Raw genomic sequence first — 26,885 nt, 5'->3', positions numbered from 1 at the left:
AAGTTAGGCTAGTTGTCCAAAATTACACAGTGCAAACCCATGGGAAATTGCAGATATTATAAAGATGCAAATTTTCTTAAAGTCAGTGAAAGTGATGTTGAAGTGCTCCAATCAGGCATTATCATTGTTCAGGGTGGATCTGGCAAAAATTAGAAATTTAGAGAGCATTGGTGAGGATGTTGAAAGAGACTGATTTGAATATGAAAGGTTTAAGGAGAGTGCTTTAGGAAATTGATGATGCTCTCAAATATGTTTGCAAAAAGGTATCTCTTTATGGTTATGCCGCAAAAGTAAAATGTAGAGTGAAGATGACATTTTTTTCCTCTCCTATTTTATTGTGATATAATTGACACATTGCATTGTATTAGTTTAAAGTATACAACATAATGATTTGATATATATATATATATATATATATATACACACATATATATATATAAACGAAATGATTACCACAATAAGTTTAGTTGTCTGTCACCACACATAGCTATAAAAATTTTCCTTGCGATAAGAACTATTAAGATCTACTCTCTTAGCAACTTTCAAATGTATAATACAGTATCGTTAACTATAGTTACCATGCTGTATATTATATTCCAAGAACTTATTTATCTTGTATTATTTTGTTATATTACAAAATTTAGTTAGAAAAAATTTGTCCCAAAAAACTTCACCAACCTTTGGTGCTTTTTTATTTGGTGAAGAATTTGTGTAGAGTTGTAGTTATAGCCTAAATTTTGCAAAATAAAGTAAAATGATAAAGCTTCGTAATGTTTGGTTTAATAGTTCAGAAAGAAGTATAAATTAAACTTTTTTTTTGCTATGTACTTTGAAATTTTGTTTCCATTTTAAAGAGATCTTTAAGAAAGTTTTTTTTTTCCTTATAACTAGTTATCTTTGATTAACCAGGACTTCTTAAAATGATCTATTTTCTGTATTGTTCAACTATCTCTTCTACTCAGTTCTGAGCCTCTTTAGGCCAGTGACCACCTGTGACTCTTATCTCTGGGTCTTATATATAGTGTAGCACAGGTTTAGGTAAGTGAGTATTGAATTAAATAAAATTTTGATTGTAAAAGACCAGCTAGCAACATGGGAAAACACTTAAAAGTAAAAGAGCAGAATACAATATTGAATGTATGCTATGAGTACTACTGTGTAAAAGTAATTATAGTTCAAAAATAATAAGTTAAAATCCTTATGGTAGTTTAAGTAGATTTTGGGTAGTTTGGATGATTTGGATAGGATTATGGATGATAATTATCTAAAGGTACAATTTTTGGTTATTTTGTTTCTTTTCTCTTGGAAAAAGGCAGATAGAATATAATTTATTTTCTCTTGTTATTAAAAACTCTTCCTTAATGTCAAATGGTTGTATGATGTTTCTGTGTGTGGGTGTTACTGTAATTTACTTAATTATCCCCCCATTATTAGTACAATGAATATTTTCGCATATAAAACTTTATTTGCATTTCATATTATTTTCTTTCGATAGATTCTTAAAAGAGAAGTTACTTAATTTTTAAGACTTGATACATGTGATCTTTTTGAGTTTTGGTAGGCCAAAAAAACTTATATTTTGATGATTAAAGAGCAGTTGTTTTCAAATATTGTTTCACATCCCATTAGTAGAGTTACATATGGAAGGAAAATGATGTCTAGAGAAAGCGTCTGCCTGGGGTCTTACAGAGACAATCCTATACTGGGAAGGTTGGTGGACTCCAGTTCTCTTTCAAAGTCCATCTCTTCTTGGAATCTAGGATTCTTTGAGATTCTGTAACTTCTCTCCACAAGACCTGGTGGTTTAAAGTTTGTATCATTTAGGCAGATGCATGTTTAAGAATTGAGGTAACTATTGAGGGGTTCTTTGTTCAGGGAAATTCCCTGTTTTGCTTACATGTGTGTATCTAAAATTTGTTCTCTGCCACCTAAGCATTCTGAGAATAGTCAGGGGAGGTGATGATGTCAGTAACTTTTTGTTCTCTTCTTTTTGAGAAACTTCCATTTGCTCACAAGATCTGGGGATAATGCTATTCTATTTTGGTTCTAGGTGACGAGACTGCTGTGTGGCAGGCCTTGACTTTGCTGGAAGAGGGATTAACCCACAGCCCTTCCAATGCTCAATTCAAATTGCTGCTTGTTCGAATCTACTGTATGCTGGGGGCCTTTGAACCAGTGGTGGATTTATACTCCAGCCTCGATGCTAAGCACATCCAGCACGACACCATTGGGTTGGTAGTATTCGCTCTGAATATTGAGCCGCCGGCTGCAGCAGGGTGGGCCCTTACGCGTACAACTTGAGCTTTCCGATTTTAGCTGGCAAGTTGTTCCTGGTAGTAAGCCTTTTAGATGAAGTACTCACCTGTTATGACCCATTGCAAAGCAGAAAAAGTTTTAATATCTCCCAGCATTTTGTGGGAATTTAAAAATTTGCACAGTTTAGAAATAGTAAGAAAGTTTTCGTCGGAGACAGCAAACAGCTCTATACTTTGAACCCTTTTTCTTTGAACCCTTTTTTCTTAGTTTCAAAACACAGGGTTTTGAAGTCTTCTGCCTTGCAGTTGAGGTTGACACATGTACTTTATTTGTTGACCTCTGAGATCCTTTGAATTTGTATTGTGACTATTGTTTGTGATGAATCAGATTGTATTGTGACTGTTCTTTGTGATTTTTTCTATCCCCTGTAGAGCTGTTTTAGGAAGATAGCCTTCTATTCTCTTACAACTTGTGTTCCGTTCATTGTCCGAGTGTAAGAAAGCTGGGTGGTGAACACACAATGCAATATATAGATGATGTATTATTGAAATGTACACTTGAAACCTATAGAATTTTACTAACCAATCTCACCCCAATAAGTTTAATTAGAAAAAAAATTTAGGTCTCCCACAAAACTGAATTAACTGCTTTTTTTTCCCCTCTTGACATTTGATTCGGTGACTTAGATCATTTCTGTGGCGGGACGTTTTAACTTTTCCGTATGCATAGCTATTTCTCTGCCATAGTAATTTGAGGTGTAGTATGTATATGATACTAGAGGTGGATAAGTATAACGTGTTTTTCCTTTTCTTCTGACCTAGTTATCTTTTGACCCGCTACGCTGAATCCCTAGGTCAGTATGCTGCTGCGTCCCAATCCTGTAACTTCGCTCTCAGGTTTTTCCACTCCAACCAGAAAGATGTAAGTGAAAAGCTTTTTTTAATATGGTCTTGCCTGCTGAATGCTCATGATTCAGAGAGCATCTTCCCTCGTGTCGCCTGCGCACACGTTGAGGTGTCCCATGCTGCACTTGTCAGTGCCCTTGGGCCACAGCTTATTGGCCAAGGCTGTTAGGTAGAGGTGAAGAGTTATTTGTGGTTATTAGAATGGGCATGTTTAATAATAGAATCCATGCAAAGGTGAATTTAAAACTGGGTATTAACAGAAAAAGATTGCCTCTTAGATCTTTTAATCTCTAAGAGACTTTTTCCAAGGGAAAATAGCCCATAAGAGTTTATAGCCTGGGATTGCATATGAGATTCTGCAATAGCAGCTGCTCTCTGTTACCTTGATTTATTTCTGAAGTCTGTAACCACTGTTCTTTGTCAACAGCGAGCACACTTATGTTTTCTTAGGAGTATTGAATTGAATTGACTCATTGAATGATGTTTCAAGAAACTTTGGCCAGTAGCATTTCTTTCTAACTAGAAATAAATAAGATAGAGTTTCTATGTGCCATAATGAAAGGATGGGATTTGCACCATATTTTTCATTGCAAACAGACTTGGTCTCCACTTGTCAGTTAAGCAGAAGTTTTTGTGGAAAAACCATACATATGGTCTCTACTCAGTTGACTAGCTATGCAAAACCACCCAGGAACATATGTTAAAGCTAAGGCATGTCTTTAGGATGGTCGCTGCCTAGTTGGTTCCCATGTGTTTTTAAGACTTACCGTCTGGAACCGGGCCATACCACATATCTGCCGATAGCTTTCCATTTTCATGGTCTAACAGCAGGTAAGGAATGTGGCAAGGAAACTGATTTTTGGGGTTCTTTTTGGCAAACACTCATGAGGATTAAAAAAAAACAAGCCCTTTTGTAACTGTAACAGCTATGGCTCATCTATCTTCCATCTAATTCTTTGGGAGTGTATTAAATAGAAGGCAGGGGAAGGGCAGAGCATTTCTGAACATAGAGTTTGTTGTGCTCAGCTTGCGATCATTATGTCCTGACAAGTTTCCGGGAATGGCCTAGAGGGCTGGTGTAGCACAGGGTGGTTAGCTGTGCTTCATCAATTGGCTTTTAAGCCCCTTTCCTTTCCCCTGGCTCCTCTACCCCACAGCGCTGGTCTCCCTTTTCAGACCTTGTTTTGTGCCATAGCTGCTGATCAAGGAGAGAAGGAAAATGGGCGTCAGCATCTGAACATACTGCTTAGAAGGTGCTGGCCTGCCTTAGAGGGCAGAGGGCACCTCTAGGAACATGGGTCTCTAAAATCTCTTTGCACGAGTGGGCAGTTGAGTTACAAATCTGAGTTTTCATTGTGTGTTCAAGTATCTGTGCTTGCCCTTCTCTGTTTTCAAGGAGTTTCACTAACTCAAAAAAAGAAAAAAAAAGAAATCAAAAGAAAAGGGTTCCTTAAATCTCATTATTCTGGCTCTCATTTCTGTATTTCTAAGGAAGAGGTTAAAGAAACATTTGGTTTCTGAGATAGCTTCGAGGTGGGAGTGTGGTGGTAAATAATGGTTTTGAGGCCAGGCCTGGCGGCTGGTTTTACTTGTTTCTAATCATCCAGCATTCTTAGAAGAACCATATTGTTCATGATTTGGCCAAGGAAGGCACATTATTTTTTACTAATAAAAATTAAGCTTTGTTGTTTTCCCCCACAAATATTGCATCTGGAGAATTGTTTTGAAAACAAAACATGTACACGCGCGCACACTCACACACACAAAATAACTGAAAGTATTGTAATTGGGAAAGTAGAGCACCAGGAGCGATTTGAGAGGGCGTGTTGTCCTCAGTGGCTTTTTATATCTCTGTTTTTGATGTTTTGCTGATGATTGTGTGTGGCAGGTGTGATAATTCACCTGAAAGTTTGTGATGCTGAGTCTGATAAAATTAGAGTATTTTATTGATGTGGGACTAGGACTCTGCTTGAAATTTATCTTTATTGCTATTAACTAAGAAGATAAAAGCTTATTTAACCATATTAGGTAGATAATCTTTGCGGGATTCTGGAGGCAGAAGCAAAACAATACAGTGAGGAAAACGCACCTTAAACTTTAGTGCCTAGTCTGAGTCCCAAAATAGGAAAATGGAGACTGTGGTGTGGACTATTGTTTCCTATAGGAATTTGAGGCTAAGAAGGATCACGGTTGTGTGGTATGTGTTAAACCTTCTGATAGTATGAGAAATATCTCTCGGACTCTACGCTCTGCATCTTTTATTCTTGGTAGTTTGGCGGACCTCCAGGTGGTTTTTCCTTGAGTGACTGATGTATTTCAATTCCTAAATAGCTCTTTGAAAGGACACTTTTACTCCTGAGTGGAAAATCCAGTGTTTTGCTTTGTAATGCTTTGTGCTATGGAATTGAAAGTTATATTTGGAAAGTCTACACAGGGGTTTTCTTTCTGGAAAGGTCATTGTCTGCTTTCATTACTTCGGAATAAATTTTTACAATATGAGAATTAGAGCTAGATTTTTATATCTCCAAAAATTGCTTATATATTTCTACTTAAAAAAAAATTTCCTTTAAAAGTCTCTATTTTAGGTATTCATGAAAGCCATTATTCAGGGTTTTGGTATCCATATATTTTGCTAATTTTTACAGTGACCAGGGTTCATTTCAGGAATCCAAATGGGATCTAAATAGCTTCATTGGTTTATAAATAAGTAGAAATAGGTACGGAAAACATTCTCTTATATTGAAAGGCTTTCAAGTGCCCGTGGCTTCCAGTTTTGCCTGCAGTTCCAGTAGGGCGTGTTTCTTCACTTCGTAGTCCTTTCTTAGCCTTTGTCCTGTTGGTAGCTGCCCAGGCCCTTTCCTAGCTCTGCAGTGATAGTTTACTGCAGCATTAAAGGAGGACTATCTTAAAAAGAGCAGCCGGAGAACTATAGTTACCTTCTTAGTTTGTTAAAGGACTACATTCCCTCTTTGTTTCCCCTGATTTTTCTCTTTTAAAGTTATTGCCTTTTTTCTAAAGTGGTAGTCAGTGGACCACTCAGAAATTAAAAATGCTTCTACCCTCGGTAAAGCTGGGTCCTTTCCTTTAATCATGACATACTTTGGAACTGTAATTCATAAATTTGATTGGAACCACCGAAGTCCTATTTTTATCCTGATTAATTGCGGGATCATATGTTCCTAACCAGTCAATTTTTTCAATCTGTAAGTTCCTATTGCAAGGGCTGATGGTAAACCTTGCTGTATCTTCCAAGCCAAGAGGCCATCGGATAGGTATATGTGTTTCGAGTATCCTGGCCTCTCTCGATGGGCCTATCACTGTCCTTTAATCAGGCTAGAAGGTACACTTGAGCTTTTTTCAGATAGTCCTTCTTTAAACCTGCAGGATCACAAGTAATCTTTTTAATTTTCTTGTGTCCGTCCGTCTTTAATTTCTCCAGATACTGCAGGCAAACAGCTCGCCGAGGTGTCCCATGGGGGTTTAAAAGCCGCATCGAATGCAGTTGAATTAGCGCCCGTGGCGCAACCCCGCGGCCTGAAATGAACCCTGCGAGGCTGTATATCAGAGGGTATGTTGTTAACTATTGGCCTATTTTCCTACTGGGCAAATTATTCGGACGTTATGGAGATGGGGGCAGAGCTGACTGAGGCTGTGCAAAAGGACTGGCTTTTCTAGAAAGGATCTTTGGGGCAGACATCAGCTTTGAAATGAACACTTTCCTTGACCCAAAAGGGTGCCCTCCTGACTTCTGGTCCTGATGGCATAGGCCCACCCATGAAATGTTCTTCCCTGAGATTGTCTTCTATTGTGCCAGAATGTCTGTTTAGAATTCTTTATCTTGCCTCTGTTCACAGTGGTTCATCTGTGTATGGGTATTAATCTAAAATTCAAGCACACGTGGTGAGAATTGCCTTCACTTACTTGTTTATGGAATTTTCCAGCAGAGGTCTTAGGTAGTTTGGCTGGACAGGTAATCTGGTTCTTGCAGTCTTTCTGTCCTCAGGATGGATTATGACATGAATTTTTATAGGTTTTTTTGTTTGGCGCCTGATTTCTATCCTGCTGTACCGCACATATGCCCTATGTTTGTGATACAGTATCCAGAAATAAACAAAACCAAAGAGTAGCCTTTTCTCTGAAGGAGAGTGATTTTTATTTGGGGTGGTGGTAGGGTGGTTATATTGTTCTGGTATTTTTGGAACCTTTGTATACAACAGTGTATCTTAGATGCAGAAAAACATGGAGTAACATCCCTTCCACAATGGCACGAACCAAATTTTTGACTGATGTGGTATAACAAAACCTCCAGTCCTGTTGAACTGAAAGGCATAACTGCTAAGAGAAAGTCTGTGTGGTGGTAGCAGCAGCTAGGTATTATTAGTAATAATACTAGTAAAGAAGACATTTGACTCTGGCATAGGAAAGAAGAAAAATAGCATTTTAATGCTGATATTCTACTTGGTGACCAAGGCCTTTAAAGATTAAATTCAACCTCTTACTTAATTTTAGTTTGAGTGTTGCATTTTGGTTTGGCTGGCAATGAAGGTTTGCCTTCATTGTCTGACCTGTGAAATATTTATACCAAGGTAATGTCTTTCCTTCCCAGACCTCAGAATATATTATTCAAGCTTACAAATATGGTGCATTTGAGAAGATCCCAGAATTTATCGCTTTTAGGAACAGGCTGAATAATTCTCTTCATTTTGCACAAGTCCGTACTGAACGGATGTTGCTAGACCTTCTACTTGAAGCAAATATGTAAGTATTGCACAAGGTCTAAAGAGGAACTAAGGAGTTAGATCAGATGCTAAGAGCTTTTAATGGGCTCCTGGGTGACACTAGCGGGATTAACCTAGGGAAAAAACGAGAAAAAAGAGCATGTGTGGGGTGGAGTGCCGGGAAGGGGGGAAAGAACCTGTACATGTCATGGGGAATGAGAGAATACTGGCGGCACCATCTCCGGTCGCATACGGAAGCCAGCTGGGTCATGGCCAGCACCACGGTCCATATTGTGTTTACAAAGATCCCTGTAGACCCAGGATTTTAGGAATTAACGTCGATCCACTTTATTTTGGTTGGGCTTCCAGATGCAGGCCAGCATGATCTGTGTCTGGTTCTCTTTTACCTTATATGAGCCTTTTCTTCTTAATAATAAATTCTTCCTCCCTTCCTTCCCTTTTCCTTTCCTTTCTTTCTAGTAAAACAAAGTCCTAGCTAATATGTCTTCATGGCTGTTTTACCATTGAAATAATACAGAAATAAACTTTCTATGTCACAGATCAGTCAGCTTAGCAGAAAGTATAAAGTCAATGAATCTTCGGCCAGAAGAAGATGACATTCCATGGGAAGCCTTGCGAGACAACAGAGACTTAAATGTTTTCTTCAGCTGGGATCCAAAAGACAGGTAACTGGAAGTACTCCCAAGTAATTTATTTTTAAGGAATTAGGATCAATCTTAAGAGTTGTATTTTAAAACCTTTTTTTCTTACACACAAATATAATAACATGTTTGTTGCAGGGATCAAAAAATATAGGGAAGCCAAAGGAAGAAAATAAATCACACCCTATGTTGGGATTACTGGCCAATCTAAAAGTGGGATCCTCCTTTACAGCATACGTGAAAACAGATTCCAGATAGATTATAGGTTATATGTTAAAACTCCTTAGAAATTCTAGGCGAAGATACAAAACTTTTAAAACATGGTTGGGGGAAGCCTTTCTTAGCATAACATCAAATCTGGAAACATAAGGGGTTTGACCTCTGTAAATGTTAGCCTTCTAAGTGGAAGGAAATTTGTTAACAAGTTCTAAAGGTATATGGTTAATTGGTAAATTTCATACATATTAATGTCCTTCATATATGGAGAGAACTCTTAATAAATCCGTGAGAAGAATATAACTAAATAACAAATTAGGCAAAGGGTTTAATAAGAAGTTCAAAGTAGTGTATCATACAGCAATAAAGATTTTAAAAAACTGGACAAAGATAAAAAAGATTAATACTTGTACTCAGCAAAGTTGTGGGGAAAAGGGTTGTGCCTCTACATGGGGATAAAACTTTAACCTTCCCTAACCAAGGAATTTTAAAGATATGTATGGAGATTGAAAATGCCATAAGGGAGCGGCTGAATGGCTTAGTTGGTTAGAGCGTGAGCTCTCAACAACAAGCTTGCCGGTTCGATTCCCGCATGGGATGGTGGGCTGCGCTCCCTGCAACTAAAGATTGAAAACGGCAACAGGATTTGGAGCTGAGCTGCGCCCTCCACAACTAGACTGAAGGACAACGACTTGGAGCTGATGGGCCCTGGAGAAACACACTGTTCCCCAATATTCCCCAATAAAAAAAAAGAAAGAAAGAAAAGCCATACATTACTTAGTTTAGCAGATCTGCTTCTAAGAAAGTGGAACCTAACGAAATAAGTGCCTAAGCATACAGAAATGTGTATATGAGGTAGTTCTGAATATACTGTGATTTGGGGGTTGCCAAGACTACCATCAGTGATTTGCTAGCACTCATGGGACTCAACGTATAGTTCCATTCACAGCTAAGGTTTATTACAACAAAAGGATACATGACAAGATCAGCAAGGGGAAAGCATACATGTGGAGTCTGGAGAATCCCATGCACAGCCTTCCAGTGCCCTCTCCCTCCTGTGAGGGGCCATACCGAGCATGCTTCTTTCTCCAGCAGCGAAAAATTCAGTAATGTGTGTGCAGTGTTTCTGCTCGGGAAGCCCGTTAGAGATTTGGTGCCCAAGGTGTTTTTTTTCTGGCTACATAGGCATCCTCTGTCTAGCATGTACCAACATTCCAGATTCCCAGAAGGAAAGCAGGTGTTCACCGTAAACCATAGGGTTTGTGTAAACAGTCTAGGCACCGTGAGCCGCTCTTGTCATTTAGGGAATGGTTGGAGTGCCAAGTTCCCAGACATCAGCAAGGGCCAACCTTATAAGCAGGTCCTTCTAAAGATAATCGTAGCCTCAGGCTTGCCGTGTGAACTTTTTCTTGCACACACTGTCATAAAAAAATGCAGTTTGGAAAATAGTATAAATACCGTGAACCCATTTTATTTGTTTAAAATATTTACGTAAATATTTTAGGTGCATTTTTATACATCTTTATTGCAAAAATCTGAAAGGCTCTATACAGGCTTGTTAATATTATGGGTGCTTGGTTATCAGGGCATGTTTTCCCTCCAATTTTTACTTTTCTGTCATTTGATTTTTTTTTTAAATATCATGTATTTTATCATCAGAAAAACAAGTCTCACGTAAGGGGAAAATGACCTGTTAGGTAAGTTGTCATTCCCATTTTATGGATGCCGAAATGGGGACTTTGGTGATTTTGGTTTGTCTAAGATGAATCAGCTATTCAGTGAAAGTTGGGACCATTCAAAGATGTCTTGTCTGATGAAAGTGAATTTTGAAATTTTCAAGGCAACACATTGAGTAAAAAGGTTGGTTTTGGGTTTTTTTTTAAAAGGGATATTTCTGAAGAACATAAGAAACTTTCCCTGGAGGAGGAGACCATGTGGTTAAGAATCCGCTCCTTAACACTGAGGCTGATCAGTGGGCTTCCAAGTCTTAACCACCCTGTGGAGCCAAAGAACTCCGAGAAGACCACTGAGAATGGCGTGTCCTCCCGGATTGATGTTCTTCGTTTGCTCCTTCAGCAGCTGGAGGTGGCCCTGGAGACAGGAAAGCGATTTATTGAGAAGGAAATTCAGGTATCATCATTATGTATTTACCATCGAAGTTGCAATAATCTATAACTGTCTTTTTAAAAATAGGAATTTTTTTGGTGAATAATAAAGAATAGTGTTCTGTCCCAGTTTATGGCATGTGTAGGAGAAAGACAAATATTATAGACTCGGGGAATTGCAGGCTTCCTCAATATTCAAACTGTATAGTAAAGAGAAGCAAAATAGCTTTTTGTGTATGGTAAATTTTTAATAGCTATCAACAAATTAATACAGTGTTTCTATTTTTATCCTTAATGGTTTAGTTATTACAGGAGCCCCTTTTAGCCATGGTTTCACTTTCCACAGTTACGTTTATCTGCAGCTAACCACAGCCCAAAAATGTTAAATGGAAAATTCCAGAAATAAGCAATTCATGAGCTTTAAATGGCTTGCTGTTCTGAGTAGCATGATGAAATGTCGCACTGTCCTGCTCTGTGCGGTCCCTTCCTGCCTGAAGGTGAATTATCCCTTTCTCTGGCATATCCACGCTATGTACACTGCCTGCCCTTTAGTCACTCAGTGGCTGTCTTGGTTATCAGGGTATTGCGGTGCTTGTGTTCAAGTCACCCATATTTGACTTCATAAGGGCCCCAAAACACAAGAGTAGTGATGCCAGCAATTTGGATATGCCAAAAGGAAGCCATAAAGTGCTGCCTTTACGTAAAAGGGTGAAAGTTCTCGACTTAATAAAAGCAAATCACATGCTGGGGTTGCTCAGATCTACAGTAAGAACAAATCTTCTATCCACAAAGCTGTGAAAAAGGAAAAAGAAATTTGTACAATTTTTCTGTCACACCTCATACTGCAAAAGTTACGGTGACAGTGTATGATAAGTGCTTAGTTAAGATAGAAAAGGTATTAATTTGCGGGTGGAAGACATGAACAAAACACGTTCTGATGCCGGCAACGTTTTGCTCCAGAAAGCACTGAGCCTATAGGAGGACTTCAGCAGGGCGTGCCCTGACCTGAGTGACCACAGTCACATAACTCTTATGGTACATTGTTATAATTGTTCTATTTTATTATTACTTACTGTTAATCTCTTACTGTTCCTAATTTATAAATTAAGCTTTATCCTAGGTTTGTATGTGTAGGAAAAAACATAGTATATACAAGGTTTGGTACTGTCTGTGGTTTCAGGCATGCATTGGGGTCTTGAAATGTGTCCCCCACAGAAACGGACAGTTTGCTAATTAGTGGTTTGTAACTTAATCACCAAGATAGATTTTTATCCAGTAGTTACAGTCCCTTGTTTTCTTATTTTGTATGAATTTAAAGGACATCACTTTTTTGTCTTTCTTTTCCAGTATCCTTTCCTTGGTCCTGTGACTACCAGAATGGCTGGATTCTTTAATTCTGGCTGTTCTCAGTGTCAGACCAGTTCTTTTTATCTTGTTAGTGATATTTATGAGCTGGATATCAATGGTTTAGGTAAGTGTACATTAGCATGAGTGTATTTACCCGGTCTTTGTCATTGTAACATTGCACCTAGTAAATGCAACAAAATATCTATAACCCCGCTTATTTGGAAAAATTTGGAGGAGATGGAAGCTGTTCTGGAAATGTCTGGTTTAATATACAAGAAAGTACATTCACAGGTTACAAAGTCATGTTTTAGAAGCTTAAGTCTTTTTCATGCTTGAAATCAAGTTAGGTTCAAAGGTTGAAGAAATTCTTGGTTTGTTGAAATATTGTTGCATTTCAGATTTAGTTTCTTACTTAAAAATGAAGCCCTTTGTGGAGAGCAATTTCTGTTTGTTTGTTTGTTTGTTTTTTATAAGCTCTCAAACCAATGAGTCACAAATACCTTATAGACTGTGGCTTTTTTTTTTCTTCTAAATCATGAGGTTTGTAGTAGTTCCTGTCATTTAGAGTATCTGAAACACATAGATTTCTAGTTCTAGAGAATTGTAGGTAGTGCTTTTGACAGAAGGTAATTAATACCTTGTTTTCTTCCCCCCCCCTTCCCTTTCTCTTTCCTTTTCTCCTGCCTTTGTCTTTTCCTTTTTTTCATCTTTCTCTCTGTCTCTCAGAAAGAGAATTTAGGTGCTGATGGGTATTAAAAGAAAATGTCTTTGCCTATGAGTTGCTTGCAGGTATTGATTTTGCTAAAAAAAAAAAAATGAACATTTTTCATTGTTTTTCAATTTTAGAGGATACAGTGGAGATCCAGGAGCGAGTAGAGAATAGTCTCAAGTCTTTAGTAGAACAGTTAAAAGGTAAATAAATGTTCTTACCGTGGATTCCCATTTTGTAACTGATTAATAACATCTCATTTTTAAAGTGGAAACTTGAAAGTAACGCATACCTTTGGTAGTTTTAAAGACTTGTTTTTAACTTTAAAAAGTTTTGATTATAAAAGTAGTAGATATCTATTACAAAACAGTACACGAATGTGTATGGTCTTTCTGCCTTTCCCAACCCCATTTCCCCAGAGATAAGAACTATTAAACTTTGGAGTCTGTACTCCTAAGATACCACCCAAACAGAAAGCCATGCATGGAAATACATGATAATGATTGTTTTTAACATATGAAAAGGTATAATGCATGCTTTTCTGACTTTAGTTTTTAATTATGTTGGATATCTTACCACATCATTTATATACCGGGGGTGCCAAAAAAATGTATACACATTTTAAGAGATGTTATCTATGCTCAAGCAGTAGTTCGCCGTAATCTGAAGTGTCCGGACGCTGATGGTAACCACTTTGGGCACCTCTTGTAATTTCAGAAGTCAAACGTGACTTGTATTCATCTTTTGTTACTGGTATATATTAAGTATTACAAGTAATACAGTTTTTTTCCTTTCTTAAAATGTGTATACATTTTTTGGGCACCTTCTGTGTATACTCCATTCGTTTTAATGGCTGCATAATATTTCATCATCTTGATATCAGTTTACCAAATTTATTTATGTATCCCCCATCGAATGCATATTATGCACTTGAGTTATTTGTAACAGTATTTATAACAGTATATTTATAATAATGCTGAAATGATATCTTGGAACATAAGTGTTTGAGTACTTATTTTCTTTCTATTAAATTCCTAGAAATGGAATTATTTGGTAAAAGGGTACACATAGGCATTTTAAATCTATAAGGGTCTTTCTTTTCAGGGAACTAAAAACAGTCTTATTTCATGGCCCAAATAAAGAACGAGAATTTAAAAATGATGATTATAAGAATTAAACGTGGTACTTGGTATGAAGGTGCATTTCTATCATACACTTTAGTCTTTTAGTACTTAATGGCTCAAGTTCTTTTAAATCATTCACTTGGCGTCTTTATTGTGCCAGTTGCATCTCTGTGGAAAGGCTTAGCTAGTGTTTAGACCCTAGAATATGTAATTAATAAAGCCACCTTTTATATTTTGAAGACAATAGAGCACTAGTCATGTGACTTTTTAAAGAGCTTAAAATAGATATTCTTTGGTGTTTGGTTCATTGTGGGGGAAAAAACTTTCTGGATTAAGCTTTTATATTTGCTTTTTCTTGAGTAGATTCTGCATTGAGTTCCTAAAATTAGTGTTGGAACAAAACCTGAATAAATATTTTTCTGTTTTCAGATGTCTTCAGTAAATGTAAAGGTGACCTGTTAGAAGTTAAAGATGGTAACATGAAAACACACCCTACTCTTTTAGAAAATCTAGTCTTCTTTGTTGAGGTATGTTTTGTTCTCTTCCTGAAAAACTTGATTTTCCTAAGTTGTATGCAGGATTAATTTTTCAAAAATGTCACCTTATACCTATAATCCCTCACCCTTGCCTTTCATTAATTGAAAAACAATTCAAGTCGTTTTCTGAATGAACTCCTTCCAAGAATACCAAAAAGATTTCATTCATAATTTTTAGGTAAAACTTCTTGAAATTTGCTTTCCTTATCTCTAAAGATTCCTCAGATTCATTCCAAATCTAGCGGTTTTATGTTTATTTTCCTTTTTGACTCTACTATTACGTAGTTTAAATTAATTCCCCCAGCTTCTTTTATTTGTTGTTGCTGTTTACTAGTTACTGAGATTGTACATTATGAAGGAGAATCCAGGAGCTAATGTTGCAAAACTCTCTCCTCTTTTTTAACAGAGAGGAGGATCACAAACACTCATAATCCAGTATCTTTCCTTTGATTTCTATCGCATGTTTGTTTACTTTTTTTTTCACTGTGTTCTCTTTTAGGGAGGTTTTTTTTTTTTTTTTTTTTTTTTTAGGAGGGCACAGCTCACAGTGTGCCAGGAATCAAACCGGCAACCTTGGTATTACTAGCACTACGCTTCACCAACTGAGCTAACTGGCCACCCTGTTTGTTTACTTTTCTTCTCCTACTATTCTGTAAGCTTCCCGAGGGTAGCGTTCTCTGTTCTGGTGACTGGCACATTACAAGTGCCTAAGATACACTTAATGAATGAATGAGTGATAATTGCACGTATATGTACATGCACACACTGGAGCATAGGAGAAGACGTGTAAAAATCTAACAATACAAAGGAGGACATGTGCCAACCAACTGGGGAGGTTTCTCCAGATATATTTAAGTTAAGGTTTGCAGGTAAGGCAGTATCTTACCTGGTTAGAGAGGTGGGTGGTAAAAGGCATATTATAATGAACCTTTGGATTCCATGTCTGGGAATTTGGACTTGTCACTTGAGTGAAAAGGATGTTAGATTCCCACTTCCTACAGGGAAGGGAAAGGAAACTGGATCAAGTGGTTTAGAGGTGGGAGAGCGAGAAGAAAGAATCAAGATTTAAGCTGTTCCAGTATTCTAAGCAGGAGATGATGAAGGCCTGAATCAATTTGGTGATCATAGAAATTGGAGAGTGGAGAGTTGGGGGAAAATTTGAAGAGATTTGTGTTGAACTGTCAATTTCTTTGTTTAATCCATTACATTTAACTGTTCCAGATAGATATCTTGAGTGTAATCCTTATTCTTGATTTGTAACTTTTCCTCTTTCAGACTATTTCTATTATCCTTTGGGTGTCCAGTTACTGTGAGAGTGTCCTGCGACCATACAAATTAAATTTACAGAAAAAGAAAAAGAAGAAAAAAGAAACCAGCATCATCATGGTAATAACAGAGTAAACACAAGTAATAATCTGACTGCATATTGCTTTTTTTTTTTTCTTTCAGTTTTCCTGCATGTTGTAACAGACCTTAGGATCCTATATTCATTTATTTTCTCTCCTTAACATTTGCGTTGTTTTTTAAAATTATATACCTATAGGAAAGCTGAAAGACTAGTAAGTATAACATACCCAAGTATCCTTATCTAGACTCACCACTTGTTAACAATTTGCCACATTTGCTTTCTCTCTCTCTCTCACTCCCCCCTCATTCATTCATTCATCCCCCACCCCCTGCTTGCTGAGCCATTTGAAAGAAAAATACGACTTTGTGATACTTAACATACCAGGATAGAACAAGGGCAGTCTCTTACAAAACCACAATACTCAAGAAATATAGAACAAGACCTGTCTCCTACAAAGCCATAATACTCAAGAAATGTTCACACTTAAGAAATTTAGTAATGATACAATAATTAATGTCCTTTATAGCCTTTTTCAAAAGACTAGAATCCTACTAAGGATCTAGTAGGATTTTTAGTTATGTCTCTTTACTATCTGTTAATCTAGAACACTTCCTTAGCCTTTTGTTTTGTCTTTATTGTTGAAGAGTCTAGGTAGGATTTTGGTAGAATGTCCCACAATCTGGATTTGGCTAATTGTTTCTTCGGATTTAGACTAAACATAGGTATCCTTTTTAGCAAATTAAATCAGGAGGCACTGATGTTGTGATGTCCCATTATTGGTGATTTCAGATTTAATTATTTGATAAAGGAAGTGTCGACTGGATATCGTTATTGTAAAGGTGCCTTTTTTCTCCCTGTGATACCGAATAAGTAAGTCATCTATGGGATGAGACTTTAAGACTGCATTTCCTATTTCCCACCAGCCTTTCACCCCCTGGTTCCAGCATCCATTGTTCATCTAACTTGCATGAATGTTTATTACATTGATGGTTCCACAGTGGTGATTTTTAAAAAATTCTTTCAATCTCCTATCTTTACTAGCTGGCATTATTCTATAAAATAAAGCTGTCCCACCTCCATTCTTATATATATTTGTATGTATATTTTTAACATCACTGTCTATTTGCGTATCACTGTGAACTCATTCTTTTCTAAATTTACCTTACGATCCATTACCATTATTTTCTTTTGGACGTTCAAATTTGGCTAATGGGAGTCACTTTAAGCGGATTCATTTCTTTGAGCAGGTCCTCATCAGTGTTTGAGCCCTTACTTTTTGAAACAGCAAAAATCCTCCAAGCACTTTGTACTTTTCCTTTGAACTGAAATCAGATGTTTTTTCAAGGAGCCCTGGTTCCTTTATATGGGGAATGGTATTTCAAAACCAAGATCTAGGTGTTAGGTGTACTAATTACTATTGGGGTTTCATTGCTTCTAGTTTATGGCAATGGAGAGAGACAGGAAGTTTATTACACACACAAACACACAGTTTTAAATAATTAATTCCTACCGATACCTCCAGCTTCCGTCCAACATCACTTCTTTTATTCCTTCCCTCATTCCATATTTGTAGCTTCCTGTTCGCAAAGTGAGAACCCTGGTTCCCAAAAGCATAAGTATATTTGTTCACTTGCTGTTTTACAATAAATACCAAATAATTTTGGAATTAGTACGTGCATTCCACTACTAGTTCCAGTAACAAACCCACTAAGTAAAGTTAACATTTCTTGCAGTTCTTTTTTGTCCTTAGAATATGTTGCAGTGAATGAATGTGGACAGTTGAGGTACTCTGTAAAAGCACTGGAATTAAAAACAGATTATGTTATTGGTGGGATGTAAATAAAGTTCATTTATATCTGTTTATATTTGATTTTGGAGTTTCTTCCCATCTTTAATTTTTGAATGTGTAAAACATTAACATAATGTGTATCTTTTTTTTAAAAGCAAAGTTATTTAGGAGTCATTCTACACATGACATGCTGTTTTATTAATGTTTGAATTTATCCTATCATTATTAATGGGAAAGTTTTGTTTACTGTAGCAATATAGTAGCCACTGTCACTTGACAATGTTGATGATTTTAGTAGTAATAAGGATTTCATGCACAATTCACTAAGAATTCAGGAATAACAAATGCAGGAATTGTTTAGATTTGACACTATGCTGGGTGTTACCATTCATTCAGAAACAAAGTATACTTAGGTTTGGATGAGGAGCTAAATGAAGGAAGCTTCTCTCCTTCACTTTGTTAATTTAACAGATCGTAAGTGCAAACTTTAAAAGTATAGATCAGAGTTGCTGTTCCTCTCTCTTTTAATGAAAGCCTACACTCCTAGAACTTGTTAGATAGTTGTTTGATATTTAGGTTTTGTATTTGTTGCTTTTCTAATTTCCAAAAATGAAAATAGCTTTGCTATTTTTTTGATTATCAAAGTAACCTAAAGGTGTGAATAAAGTGAAGGTCACCCATATTCTCACCGACCAGTGACAGCCACTGCAAACAACCCAGAATCATGCTCTGTAGAAGGTTCTACCGCTTGCCTTTTTCATTGTTTTTGTTTTCATTTAATAGGATGTCTTGGACATCTCATTTCAGTAAATGTGTGTGTGTGTGTGTGTGTGTGTGTGTGTATCTCATGATTTTTAATGGTTACATACCATTTTGTTGTGTTAATCTATCTTAGACTAGTTTACTTTCCTTCTTTGTCGGTTTATATACCACTACCATCTGGCTTTAATGTAAGTTTATTATATACTCTAATATCTATTAAGGCAAATTCACCTTAACTTCTCTTTTACAGGATTTTCTTGGCTATTGTTACCCATTATTATTTCGATTAGAACTTAAAATACTCTGGTTCTGTTATTAACATCAGAGGAAATCTCAAAGACCTAAAGAGAAGATATGAGATCTTAGTTCCTCTCACCTCCTTTAGTGTTCCAGGACTTTCTCAGCCCAAAGTTGAGTAACGACCAACTAAAATATTTTTCTATTGGAATTTCATCTCCAGTTCTCCAGGGTGAACAAAAAAATCTCATTTTAAAAAATGCTTTAAGTCATCATTGCTGAGTTAGCATTATTTGGTGAGAGTTAAATTTACCATGGTTTGAGAGACTGTGTTGACATCCAGAGTTCTGTTACTGTTAATAGCATTAAGTAATGCTACAGTATAAAATTAGCATAGCTTATATGATGTAAGCATGGGAAATATGTTCGGTAATTTTTCAACTTTTTAAAAATCTTTTTTCCAGCCACCTGTCTTTACCAGTTTCCAAGACTATGTTACTGGTCTTCAGACTTTAATTTCCAATGTCGTGGATCATATTAAAGGGCTTGAGACACATCTAATTGCACTTAAACTTGAAGAACTTATTTTAGAAGACACTTCTCTCTCACTGGTAAGAATGTAGGCAATCAGCAATAAGATATATAGATATTCAAATATCCTTATCTTTATGACAAGGACACATTAATTTTCAATTCATTATTCTCCCCTTATAGGAACTGTGATTAGAAGGTGCCTACAGTAGTAGTTGTGGTGGTGGTGGTGGTGGTGGGTTCCCTTCCTTCTTTCTGTGTATTGTGGGGGTTGTTCTCTTACTATGAAAACTAACAACGAATTGGCAGGAATAGAATGAGTACTGTCCCTGTTTTAAGCACCAGAGGAAACCAGCCATGTGTTTGCAATCCAGGGATAATCTGCTTGAGTGAGAATTTACTGCTGCTGGGTTGGCTGGCTTCTTTACCACCCTAGCAGTTATCACCTGAGAAAGGAAAGATGCTGGACATCAGAAATAATTGTGTCAATAGTAATTAGGCGAGAGCAAGTGGGCCAAAAAAGGAACGGAACCAAGTATGGGATCAAAGGTAGCAGTCATCCGATTTCTCTTGGTAATTATTTTAGGCTGGTTTCTTAAAATGCTATTAGCAAAAATCCCCGTAAAGTCTTTCGTGTAACATGTGGATTCTTTTAAAAAATGAAATAAATAAAAACTTTCAGTCTGAAATAGCTGAAGGTTTAATGGTGTCAGGTGAGTTAACATTCACCCTCCTGGAGTAGGTATAGGGCAGTGGTCGCACTACCCGTTTTCTACCTAGTTGCTCCAGTGATAAAAGTCCGATCGTGAAGAATGCTTCCCTTGAGTGTGTGTCCTAAGCCTCTGCTGATGAGAGAACTCGTCCAGTAATCTGAGGGCAGCCATCATCCTAGCCCCAGACTTGCCCAGGGAAGGAAAACAAGGGAATCTTGCTTGGCAAACCATCTGTAAAAAATTGCAAACCCCTCTTTTGTAAAGTTTCAACACACTAGAGCTTTTAGCGAGGGGCTTACTGGGGTAGGGGCTCAGAGCATTTAACATTTCCAAAGTCTGGATAAAGGAAGCAGACGTGTTGTGAGGGGAAACTAGAAGTTTGGTTTTAGCCAGGTAAGCTGTATATTCAGCGGCTTTCCTATGTATATCAGAATGAATATAGACTTCAGTGGTGATTAGAAGTACTAGTTGATGCATTATTTAATTCTTTAGTATTTTTGTCTTCCTTTTTTTTAAGCCTTTATTTTGAAAAGTAAAATATGCACATGGTAAAAAAAAAAGCAAAATTCAAACTGTAAAGAAAGACAATATAGTGAAATGCCTTTCTCCCATTCTAACTTGTTCCTTAGTTCCCTTTCCCAGAAGGAACCACAATCATCAGTAGTTTCTTATGCACTCTTCCTGAGTTAGGTAACCCATCTACAAGCATATTAAGTCTATTTCCCTCCTCCTCCCATGTTCTCACCTTTAAATATGAATGATAGCATCCTTCCTATACACATTGTTTTGTCTCTTGCTTTTTGTACTTGGTCTCTAGGGGACCATTATGTATGAGTAATTATCTACTTTATTCTTTTTAACCGCTCTGTAGTATTTCATCATTTCTTTACATGGAAGTGTTTGTCACAAGAGAATTAGAAAATAGACTAGCACCTCCCAGTTCCCAGCCTCACCTCAGTCCCAGTCCCACCATCCAGAACCATTCCCATATTTCCTCCTTCCTTGTAACGCATTTGTATCTGCCATTAGCTTTTTTTTATGACTTCCAGGTACTTGTGTATCCAGTAAAGGCCTAGTAATTGAATCCTAGAGAAATAAGGTACATCCTGGGTAGGATTCTTGCCTTCTACCTCCGCTTGAATAGAGAGACACTTGTTGGTCTTTTTGGAACACCTTTACATATATATATATATAAAGAAATCTGATCATTTGTGGTAATAGATTTGGAGCTGTTTAACTTTCTGCTTTTTAGAACAAACCTAAACTTATTCTGTATTCTGAACTCATGCCCTTTCATGAATACTATAGAAAAACAAAAACTCAAAATTATAGTAACTATTCTTAGAAAAAAACAAAAAAATCTTGAGGGTTGCAGACTTGAACAAATGTCACATGGCTTCATGTGGTTGAGCTTTGCTGGGTAGCTTTGAGATTTTTAATAAATACATACCAATTTATTGAGCTCGCTGTTGTTGGGCTTGTAGAAATGTAATGACCAAAAAGACCTGGCTGTACAGAGATGCATAAAACTTAGTTTAAGTTGGAGATACAATGTAGGCACAAAAATCTGAGCTAGTCAAAATGAGTCACTGGAGAGGGGACATTTGAGGATTAATACGTTCTCACCAGGCAGACAGGAATGGATGGAAGGAATTGCGGGCAGAAGGAGGCAGACAAAAGCACAGAGGCAGGAAAGTGAATTGTGTGAGGCACCATTGGTCAGTTGGCAGAGCCCCGAGCACGTGGTATGTGGGAAAGACTGTCTGATGTGACGGTGACAGGCACACCAGCCCTGCTGTAGTGACTGTGAATAGTTGTTCAAAGATTTATCTGCCTCCTGAAATGGGGAATAAGATTTCTCTTTTTGAGTATTCTAGAGTTTACCCTTAACTTTGGGCTACTCTCTAGATTTTCCAAGCCCTGAGTCTCCTCTTTTGACCTTGGAAAAGTTGCTTAACCTTTGGGTCTCGATTTATTTATTTTTTTTAAGATTTTTATTGGGAAAGGGGAACAGGACTTTATTGGGGAACAGTGTGTACTTCCAGGCCTTTTTTCCAAGTTGTTGTCCTTTCAATCTTTGTTGTAGAGGGTGCTGTTCAGCTTCAAGTTGTTGTCCTTTCAATCTTAGTTGTGGAGGGCGCAGCTCAGCTCCAGGTCCAGTTGCCGCTGCTAGTTGTAGGGGGCGCAGCCCACCATTCCTTGCGGGAGTCGAACCGGCAACCTTGTAGTTGAGAGGACTTGCTCCAACAAACTGAGCCATTTGGGAGCTCAGCGGCAGCTCAGCTCAAGGTGCCGTGTTCAATTTTAGTTGCAGGGGGTGCTGCCCACCATCCCTTGCGGTAGTCAAGGAATTGAACTGGCAACCTTGTGTTTGAGAGCCCACTGGCCCACGTGGGAATCGAACCAGCAGCCTTCGGAGTTAGGAGCATGGAGCTCTAACCTTGCCTGAGCCACCGGGCCGGCCCGGGTCTCAATTTTTAAACAACTGTTTAGTATTCAAAATATGAATGCACCACAGCCATTGAACATTTTAGGTTGTTTCTATAATTTACTTTCTCATACATCACTGAATGAAATGTATTTGTACATACTTTCTTATATACACTTGTATTTCTAAGGTAGGTTAGGTCTCAAGTAGTAGTATTGTTGGGTCCTAAGATGTGCTTACCTGGTTGTTTCTGGGCTTTGCAATACTGCCAACCTCAGATAAACCTAACCAGTTCTCAGCCAGCCTCATTTCTGGGTTTGAACACTCCATCCCCTTTATTTTTTGTGGTGTCTACCCCAGGTCAAATGAGCAGCAAATAGTGTAGGGTTAGGAAAACTTTGGTGTTTTTTTTTAAAGTAATACCATGTTTCCCTGAAAATAAGACCTAGCCAGACCGTCAGCTCTAATGCACCTTTTGGAGTAACAATTAATATAAGACCTGGTATTGTATTATATTATATTATATTATATTATATTATATTATATTATACCTGGTCTTATATAAAACCCGGTCTTATAGTAAAATAAGACCAGGTCTTATATTAATTTTTGCTGCAAAAGACACATCAGAGCTGATGGTCTGGCTAGGTCTTATTTTCAGGGAAACATGGTAGTTTGGCTTCTGGATCCCAGGGACTTTTCAGTATGGAGGGAGACCTGGCAATATTGTAACTAAACAAGATGATACTGGTAAATTTGATGCCTTTAAAAAGTGGCTGTGATGAATGTCCAAATTAATAAATTTCTGCTTTTTTTCCTAATGAAACTAATAATCAGAAATCTCACTTTTTTCACTCTGTACAGCTCAGAATAGTGATTTTATGTCCAAACTAGTAATAATTTTCTACTTTTTTTCTTGGTCAAAACTATTAATACTAATCAGAAATGTTAGCTCTTTGGCTTTATATGACATAATAAAGGTTACTTGAAAGAATAATGATGCTAAAGCAATAGGGTATTAGTGAAAAATGACGTGGAAAAATACACCTCTGTGATGGCTTGAGCCTTCTGTGCATCTTATGAAATTGAAAATGATCCAGTCTATTCTGATGGAGCTTGCAATGAGACCAAAGGTAATGGTAATTTCAGTTTGTATCTGAGGAGCCGTAATCCGGGGGAATGCTTTCTGAGCAGGACCACTAATTCTTGTCTCCTTTGTAGGAAGAGAGAAAATTTTCAAAGACTGTGCAAGGGAAGGTGCAGAACAGTTATCTGCACTCACTTCTGGAAATTGGGGAGCTGCTGAAAAAAAGACTTGAGACCACAAAGAAACTAAAAATTTAAGGAAGTGTGAACCACAGGCACTGAGACTCTACAGCAGAAAATGACATCATCTTCCCAGGCAAAATCTATATCTGGTTGACCATCATTTTAATCCAGAACTTCCTCATAAAATGCATGAAGGACTTTGATCGTGAATTAATTTTTTAGGTATTAAATGTATACAACTGATTAAATTATTGTATATAAACCAGAAGCAGGACCCTCATCTGGGTTTGACCACTTTTTATACATGTTCATATGCATATGGCAGCCACAAGAGAACCCCCTTTTCTTCTTCCCTTCTATCACCAGAATCATCTGGTGTGGGGAGGGTCCTATAAAAGCAGCAATAGAAATTAAGCATAAAGCATCAACCTCAGAGCAGCTGACTGGCCCTACCATTATAGCAGTGGACATTTTGGTCTTGTCCTGAGCCTTAGGAAGCAAAAAGGAGAAATAGAGGGGACCATGACCGGAAGCAGGCCCTCTTCACATCAGCAGTTTAGTTTCGTGGCTTCTTCAGTTGCTTGACTCCCACAGAACCCAAGGCAGGTATCCAAAGGGCCTTAGATGCAATTTGGCGTAAGCACCTGCTGCTGAAGGGCACCACTCAGACGACCACAGGTGCTTATGTTGTGGCTTCATAGTTCCCTTAGCCCCTTCTGAGCCCTGTGTGAGTTCCAGCCCAGATAGGCTTCTGTTAACTTACAGCTGTTAGGAGGGAAAAGCAGTGCAGACCACTTACAAGCCTGCTGAGGACTAGCTTGCTGTCTTTCATCCATTTGGGAAAGATGGGAATCACTTTCAAAGAAGAGAGGTGTATATAATTTATGCAGGAAAGTCTAATACCAATGTCATTGGTTTTGTGAGATATATATATATGTATATGCTTTTACATATATATGTATATTTTCAAGCATATATGTGTGTATATATGTATGTGTGTATATATATATATATATATATATATGCTTGAAAATAAAGATAATACTGTAGTGTTTTTTTTAAGTGGGGGGGTGTTGGGAAGGAAGGAAGAATGTATATTACAGACTTAAGGTAGGTTTTAAGTTTTAGGCAGGCAAAAGAAATGTTATCCATTGGGTTGGAGGATCAGTTTACTTTCTTCAAACTTGAGAATTTCACCAGGTTGGTGTTTACATTGTTCACCTGGAGCTCCCCAAGACTATGTAACTTCAGAGGTAGGTCTGACAGAAAAGAAACATTGCTCTTGAAAATGTTACAGTTTATACAATTGCTTTGGCAACCTGTTTTTGTGTTTGAATCTGTGCTTCTGTTTTTGGTCTTTGTTACCCAAATACTGTTAAACTTAGTGATTTTATAAGAGCAAAGAAATTAATTTGATCAGGAAATTCAAGCATCTGGTGGATTGGTCTTGAAGACCTAAAAGGTCCTTTCCAACTCACTTCTCCAGTGAAATGTGATACTTTTTTCTTTCAACAGCAACCAAAAGAGCTTGGAAAGTCTATGCAAAGCAATTGCATTTTGTCTCCTCATCTTGACTTTCTTAGACTCAGCAGTTTGATAGGGTGATTAATAACTGTTTAAACATCCAAGGAAATTTTTTAGAAAATTACTACATTACCTGTTCAAAATAAGACTTGTTGGAAATCCTAGTCCATCAAGTAATTTCAAAAAATTATTTTTGAAGTAAATTAGTAGCTACAGCTGTCACACCCCATCCCAAAAGGAAGAACTGATGAACAAGATGAACTGAAAATTCTGATTGATTCCAAGTGACATCATAATTTTGTAAAACTGTGGCGTACATGGAATCTTGTGTATTTGTGGGGGTGGGGGTATATGTGTATGGCATGTGTTGTTGAAATAATGTTTTTTTGAATGTCCAAAAATACTGTACATATAAATAGAAACGCTCTTTGAAACAAGTCTATCATTTGACCATGATCAATCTAGCGTATATGGTATATGTGCGTGCTCAGTGGCTGGCCTTGGTCTGCATGGACAGGGCGTGACTCCAGCGGTCTACCTACCTAGTCTCTTGCCCAGGGCCATCTGGCACCTCTACTAAGAACTCAAAAGGTGGGTGTTAGTGACAATGTTACATCGAGGTTATGCTTCCTTTGTTACTTGCTGATTTTCCTACTAAATGTAGCATTTCAATTAGATCCAACCTCTTATGTTTTGAGAAAATTGTAAAAAGAATGAAATTATGCAGAAATAGCCAGTATCTTTTATTGATCTGTTCTTTTGGAAACTGTCATGCACTATAAATTGTGTACAGTTACAAATATATATATATATTCTTACATGAGTAAAAAGCACCCTCTCCAGCAATCGTATGTCATTGGTATTTGAAGAGAATTCCCAAATAACCCATTGCTGCTGCTGCTGTTTTTGGTTTGTGTGGGTTTTTTGTTGTTTTTGTGTGGTAAATTGCTATTTAAAAAAAAAAAAAAGGAGAAAAAACACGACTACTGTTTACAGACTGAAAAATTACTGCTTTTTATACTACTGAGATCCTAAGTTAAGACTCTCCAAAGCAAACATTTGGTTTAAATCATTTATCTGATGTGGATAAAAAGTAGAGAAGTTTTTAGTGTTCTCCACATAATGAAAAATGTACAAATGCCTAGTTGTGTTGCCCATCAATTTTGTATATTTTCATAATTTTAATTGTTTAAAATTGCATTATATTTTGCAATCACTATGTTCAATCTGGATTTGTCTTTCATTTTAACTTTTAATATAAAAAAGGGTTTCAGTGTTATCTACAGCCTTGTTGTTGAAACTTCCTACTTATTTGATGTGATTTATTAAATTGGGAAGTACATATTCTTCCTTCTTCAGAATTAAGCATAGCAAATATACTTTAAACTGGATGGGTTAATTTATATAAACACTTTTATTTTAAGTTGGCATTTCTGCCTGGTTCATTTTTGTTCAAATTTCTAGAAGCCACCTTTTAAATGGTATAATTCATCTCAATTTTGTATTGAGTGTTACATTCCTCAGCAATAGTATTTGTGAATTTAAAATTTATATTCCAAGGCCATTAGACTTTTTGTTTAAAAGTAACACCTTGCATGCTAGCATTACTTCAAGATATATGTAATGAGTACTTACTTACTATGTGCAAGATTCTATTTTAGACTCTCCTGATATAATGGTAAATGAGACCATATCCTAGTTAGTGG

The 26,885-nt window shown here is 37.1% G+C and overlaps 1 protein-coding gene across 1 annotated transcript in view; it reads left to right on the top strand.

Moving 5' to 3' along the window:
* NAA25 (N-alpha-acetyltransferase 25, NatB auxiliary subunit) overlaps positions 1 to 26,606 on the top strand; it is a 57,886-nt gene extending 31,280 nt beyond the window's left edge. The window contains exons 14-24 of the mRNA XM_033098314.1: positions 2,051 to 2,231; positions 3,078 to 3,177; positions 7,768 to 7,919; positions 8,440 to 8,565; positions 10,644 to 10,887; positions 12,210 to 12,333; positions 13,056 to 13,121; positions 14,472 to 14,569; positions 15,854 to 15,964; positions 19,179 to 19,325; positions 23,608 to 26,606. Coding sequence (XP_032954205.1) covers positions 2,051 to 2,231; positions 3,078 to 3,177; positions 7,768 to 7,919; positions 8,440 to 8,565; positions 10,644 to 10,887; positions 12,210 to 12,333; positions 13,056 to 13,121; positions 14,472 to 14,569; positions 15,854 to 15,964; positions 19,179 to 19,325; positions 23,608 to 23,730 — 1,472 coding nt within the window. The 3' untranslated portion in view covers positions 23,731 to 26,606. The remainder of the gene's footprint in view (positions 1 to 2,050; positions 2,232 to 3,077; positions 3,178 to 7,767; positions 7,920 to 8,439; positions 8,566 to 10,643; positions 10,888 to 12,209; positions 12,334 to 13,055; positions 13,122 to 14,471; positions 14,570 to 15,853; positions 15,965 to 19,178; positions 19,326 to 23,607) is intronic.
* The last annotated feature ends 279 nt before the right edge of the window (positions 26,607 to 26,885 follow it).

This window comes from Rhinolophus ferrumequinum, chromosome 25 (assembly GCF_004115265.2).
Source record: "Rhinolophus ferrumequinum isolate MPI-CBG mRhiFer1 chromosome 25, mRhiFer1_v1.p, whole genome shotgun sequence".
NCBI lineage: Eukaryota > Metazoa > Chordata > Mammalia > Chiroptera > Rhinolophidae > Rhinolophus > Rhinolophus ferrumequinum.
The sequence above is the reverse complement of the archived record's forward strand: the minus strand, read 5'-3'. Positions and strand labels throughout refer to the sequence as shown.